The 6,000-nt window shown below is 41.3% G+C and overlaps 1 protein-coding gene across 6 annotated transcripts in view; it reads right to left on the bottom strand.

Moving 5' to 3' along the window:
- LOC122559430 (IQ motif and SEC7 domain-containing protein 3-like) overlaps positions 1-5,610 on the bottom strand; it is a 279,735-nt gene extending 274,125 nt beyond the window's left edge. For all 6 annotated transcript variants that reach the window (XM_087997260.1, XM_087997259.1, XM_087997258.1 and 3 more), the window contains exon 1: positions 5,304-5,610. In XM_087997260.1, the coding sequence (XP_087853386.1) occupies positions 5,304-5,555 (252 nt within the window). In that variant the 5' untranslated portion in view covers positions 5,556-5,610. The remainder of the gene's footprint in view (positions 1-5,303) is intronic.
- Between the last annotated feature and the right edge of the window lie 390 nt (positions 5,611-6,000).

The raw sequence follows: 6,000 nt of genomic DNA on the forward strand, positions 1-6,000 counted from the left end.
ATGACATGAAAATTGGTGGAGCTGTGGATAGAGCAGGATATAGATCAGTTGGTAAATTGAGCAGAGAAATAGCAGATGCAGTTTAATTAGTGTGAGATGATGCATTTTAGGAGGTCAAATGCAAAAGGAAAGTATACAATAAATGGCAGGATCCTTCGCATTGATATACAGAGGGATCATGATATACAAATCCATAGCTCCCTGAAAGCAGCAATACAAGTGGGTAAAGTAGGCACATGGCATTATTACCTTCATTAATCAGGGCACTGCACATAAAAGTTGGCAAGCTATGTTGCAGCTGTATAAACCTTTACTTAAGCCATATTTGAGTATTGTCTGTAGCTCTGTTCATCATTCTAGAGAAATGATGCAGAGGCTTTGAAAAGGGTGCAAAAAAGGTGTACCAACATGCTGCCCAGATTGGAATGTATTAGATGTTGGACAAGTTTGGTTTGTTTTCGATACAGCGTTAAAGGCGGGAAATTCATCCCAAGAAGGAAGAAATATACTAAGGGGAGGATGAGGCAACGGTGGCTGACAAGGGAAGTTAAGGACAGCATAAAAACAAAATAAAAAGCATACAATGTGGTGAAGATTAGTGGGATGACAGAGGATTGGGAAGCCTTTAAAAACCAGCAGAGGATAATTTAAAAAAAGCAATAATGAGGGAAAAGATTAAATATGAGGATAAGCTAGTTAGTAACATAAAGGAAGGCTGCATGATTATTTTTAGATATATAAAAGTTAGAGAGGCACAAGTAGACATTTGACTGCTGGAAAATGAGGCTGGAGAAGTCAGGAGACAGAAGTGAGTGGCCATCACTGAGGAGAAATTGCTGAGGAACCTAAAAGATCTGAAGGTGGACTACACCCCATAATCCTGAAGGAGATAGTTGACGATAGTGTGGAGGCAGTGGTGATTATCTTTCAGGAATCACTGGAGTCAGGGAGGGTGCCAGAAGACTGGAAAATGGCTAATGTAGCATCCCTGTTCAATAAGGGAGGGAGGCAGAAGTCAGGAAATTATAGGCCAGTTAACCTGACCTCAGTTATTGGTAAGATTTTGGAGTCCATTATTAAGGATGATATTGCAGAGCATTTGGAAGTACATGGTAAAATAGGCTGAGTCAGTACAGCTTCATTTTGCCTGACAAGTCTGTTAGAATTCTTTGAAGAGGTAACCATCAGACCATAAGACAGAGGATCAGAAATTTAGCCTTTCAATCATGGCTGATGAGTTCCCATACCCATTGTCCCACTTTCTCTCATTAACCCTTGATCCCCTTGATACTCCAGGACCTATCTATCCCTGTCTGAAATATACTCAATGACCCAGCCTCCATAGCCTTCTGTAGCAATGAATTCCATAGATTCGCCACTCTCTGGCTGAAGAAGTTTGTCCTTATTTCCATTCTAAAAGGTCTTCCCTTTACTCTAAGGCTGTGCCTTGGGTTCCTAGTCTCTCCTATCAATGGAAACATCTTCCCAACATCTACTCTGTCCAGGCCATTCAGTCTTCTGTAAATTTCAATTAGATCTGCCCTCATCCTTCTAAACTCCATCGAGTTTAAACCCAGAATCCTCAAACATTCCTCATATGTTAAGTTTTTCATTCCTGGGACCATTCTTGTGAATCTCCTCTAAACCTGCTCCAGGGTCAGTACATCCTTCCTGAGATATGGGACCCAAAACTGTGCACAATACTCTAAATGTGGTCTCACCAGAGCCTTATAGATCCTCAGAAGTACATCCCTGCTTTTATATTCAAATCAGCTCAAAATAAATGCCATTGTTCATATGCCTTTCTAACTACTGACTCAACCTGCAAGTTTACCTTGAGAGAAAATCCTAGACTAGTACTCCCAAGACCCTTTGCACTTCAGACTTCTAAATTTTCTCCCCATTTAGAAATTAGTTCATGCTTCTATTCTTCTTACCAAAAATGTATGACCTCACACTTTCCCACATTGTACTCCATCAGCCACGTATTTGCCCACTCTCCTAGCCTATCCAAATCCTTCAGCAGCCTCCCCGCCTCCTCAATACTACCTATCCCTTTATCTATATTTGTAACATCTGAAAACTTAGCTAGAATGCCTTCAGTTCCTTCATCTAGATTGTTAATGCATAAAGTGAAAAGTTGTGGTCCAAACAGTGAGCTTTGGGGAACACCACTTGCCACCGGCTACCATCCTGAGAAGGTCTGTTTTATCCCCAATCTCTGCCAGAGAGCCAAACTTCTATCCATGCTAGCATCTTGCCTCTAACACCATGGGCCCTTATATTACTCAGTAAGGAGCAAGTTAGACAAAGGAGAGCCAGTAGATGTGATCTATTTGATTTCCAGAAGGGTTTTGACAAAGTGTTCACCGGATGCTGCTAAATAAGAAAATAGCCCATGGTGTTAGAGGCAAGGTACTGGCATGAATAGAGAATTGGCTGACTGGCAGAAGACAGAGATTACAGATTAAGGGGTCTTTTTCAAGATGGCAGCCAAATGGCTAGTGGAGTTCCGCAAGGGTTAGTGTTGGGACCAAATGTTTTCACATTATACATTAACGATCTGGACGAAGGAAGTGAGTGCATTATTGCTTCATTTGCAGATGACACAAGGATAGGTGGAGGGACAGGTAGTGTTGAGGAAGTGGGGAGGCTGCAGAAGGACTTGGACAGGCTGGGAGAATGGGCAAAGAAGTTGCAGATTGAATACAATTTGGAAAAGTATGAGGCTATGCATTTTGGTAGGAAGAATAGAGATGTAGTTTATTTTCGAAATGGGGAAAGATTTTAGAAATCTGAAGCACAAAGGGATTTAGAAGTTCTAGTTCAACATTCATTTAAGTTTAACATTCTTTTCAGTTGGCAGTTAGGAAGACAAACACAATATTAGCTTTCATTTTGAAAGGGCTAGAACACAAGAGCAGAGATGTACTGCTGAGGCAGCATAAGGCTCTGGTCAGACCCCATTTGGAATATCATGAGCAGTTTTGGGCCCCATATCTAAGGAAGGATGTGCTAAGTTAAAAATCACACAACACCAGATTATAGTCCAACAGGTTTATTTGGAAGCACAAGCTTCCGGAATGCTGCTCCTTTGTCAGGGAGCTAGTGGATCAGGATCATAGGACACAGAATTAATAGCAAAAGATCATAGTGTCATAAAACTGATGCAATATATTGAACAAACCTAGATTGCTGTTAAGTCTTTCATCTTTTAGAATGGGTTGCAGGTTTCAATTCATTAATATGTAAATTCCAGAAGGATGTGCTGGCATTGGAGAGGGTCCAGAAGAGCACTGTGGCTCAGTGGTTAGCACTGCTGCCTCACAGCACCAGAGACCAGGGTTCAATTCCCGCCTCAGTCAACTGTCTGTGTGGAGTTTGCACATTCTCCCTGTGTCAGCGTGGGTTTCCTTCAGGTGCTCCGGTTTCCTCCCACAGTCCAAAAATGTGCAGGTTAGGTGAATTGGCCATGCAAAATTGCCCGTAGTGTTAGGTGACGGGGTAAATGTAGGGGAATGGGTCTGGGTGAGTTGCTCTTCGGCAGGTCGGTCTGGACTTGTTGGGCCGAAGGGCCTGTTTCCACACTGTAAGTCATCTAGTAATCTAATCTAAAAAAAAGGTTCAAAAAAATGATCCCAGGGATGAAGGGCTTATCACATGAGGAGTGATTGAGGACTCTGGAGTTTAGAAGGATGATGGGGGAATCTCATTGAAACTCACAAAATACTAAGAGGTCTGGATAGATTGAATGAGAGAGTATTTCCGCTAGTAGGAAAGAGTAGAACCCAAGGGCACAGCCTCAGAGTGAGGGGACAACAGTTTAGAACTGAAATGAGGAAGAACTTCTTCAGCCAGAGTGTGGTTAATCTGTGGAGTTCATTGCCACAGAAAGCTGTGGAGGCCAGGGTCATTGATTGCATTTAAGACAGAAATAGACAGGTTCTTGATTGATAAGGGGATCAAGGGTTACTGGAAAAAGGCAAGAAAATGGGGTTGAGAAGCATATCAGCCATGATCGAATGACGGTGCAGAGTCGATTGTCCAAATGCCCTAATTCTGTTCCTGTACCATAAGGTCAATGGTCATGGACTGGTGCATCTGCAATAGGTGGACTGCTGTGGAAAATGTCAAGCAGGATTTTCCCTGCTGATCTCTCTGCACCAGCGAAAGGGCCAATCTAACATCTATGCCCTTCAGAATTTGATCACCTTGGTGAGAAATAGTGGCACTTGTGTCGGTGAAACTTGAAGTCACCCAATCAAACTATATTTTGTGCCTTTTTCACCCTCAGTACTTCTGCCAAGTGACATTCAATATGGAGGACTAGGAGTCATCTGTTGAGGTAAGGCAGTAGCTGGCAATCAGCAGGAGTTTCTTTGCCTACTTTTGACCTGATGCAATGAGTCTTCATGAGGCCTAGAGTCATGGTTGTGGACTTCCAGACCATTCTCTCCCAAATGTATACCACTGTGCCACCATCCCTGCTGGGTCGGTCCTGCCAGTGGGACAGGACCTACTCTGGGATACTGGTGTAGGAGTCTGGGACATTGGTTGTGAACTATGAATCAGTAAGTATGAATATGTCAAGTTTTTTCTTGATAAGTCTGAGGATTCTAATTACTCACATAAGACTTCTGGTGTTAGTGAAAACTTGTCAGAATCAACTGAAAAAGATGTGTTTTTGTCATTTCCAGTGCTTGGTTTAATATTACACGGCTCTAAGTTTAGTATTTGGACTTATGTTTGGTTTTTAGAACAGGATTTCTCGTTTATCGAATTCTGCAAACCACAGAGAACTGCACAGCGCAGTAGAAAATAGACTGTGATTTGGAGCTTTACTCTGTAATTGGCAAACAAAGAACAGCCAATTGATAATACTTCCACTTGAATGTCTTTCGTTATGTTAGAGATTAAATAATGCTCTCTGATTTGGCAAAAACTCAGAAAAAAGGACACCAATTAAATTACAACTCTCGTCATTTCTTCACACTAATGGTGTGAGTGTTGCAGTAATTTCTTTCCTGAACATGATGGTACTTTGAGTGTTTAGCAATAACGGGAAGATATCTTTGCCAGACACAGTGATAAAATGATGCCTTTTCTAAATGCTTTGTCTTTTTTGGTTTTCTAAAAATGTTTTTTTTTTCTGGGAAAAATCCCAAGTTAGTCACATGATTTTTTGTAATCAGTTATTTTTAAACTTTGTTATAATAAGCTTAATAGCTTAAACCTTCTAATCCTGGCACCATGCATGTTCATGTTTTATATTACAGAAATAATGTGCCAGATGTTCGCAATACCTGCTTATTTTTGAGATCCATTGACAACTCATAATCAGAGGTGGGTAAATGCGAGCATGTTGCTGTGCCTTTGCTCCGCTGCATTCGCATTGGTGAGGCAGTATGGTGCAGACTTGCTTTCTGTACCATTGTGTTGGACACAGGAATCATTCGGCATGACTTTCCCTCCTTGACATCAGCTGATGAGCATTTCACTTGATCCATGCCAGATCGATCTGAACTGTTGATTTCACATTCTCCTGGGATTTTCATAGGACCATCTGCCTCAGAGTTAATGGATTTGCCTCCAGGAGAGATTGTTTCATTACTGCAAAACAAGGTGAGATGCATGCTGTTAGTAACAGGCAACATTTAGTTGCAGGCTGCATCTCCTTTGCCATCTCCCTCAGTAATTCACATGAAAGTGCACATCAATTTATAACCACAACATATAGTTGGAAAGCAGCAGCAGCAATAAATGAAATTACAAATAACAAGGGGTTAGATCCAAACTCAAACAGTAAGTTTGTATGTGATACTCGGAGTAATTTTAACTTGCTAGGCAGGAAACTGACTTGATTAAATTGATAATCTAGTCTTATACTGTCCAAACATTTTTTCCTACCGTGTTAATAAAATGTAAAACTGGGCCAGACTAAAATAATAAGCCAATCCCCTCTCACAATTCCTATTAGGTAAGCTAAGTTAAAATTACCCG

Source organism: Chiloscyllium plagiosum, unplaced genomic scaffold, assembly GCF_037043375.1.
Source record: "Chiloscyllium plagiosum isolate Xiang-an unplaced genomic scaffold, Cpla_swu_hap1 HiC_scaffold_19, whole genome shotgun sequence".
In the NCBI taxonomy this organism is placed as follows: domain Eukaryota; kingdom Metazoa; phylum Chordata; class Chondrichthyes; order Orectolobiformes; family Hemiscylliidae; genus Chiloscyllium; species Chiloscyllium plagiosum.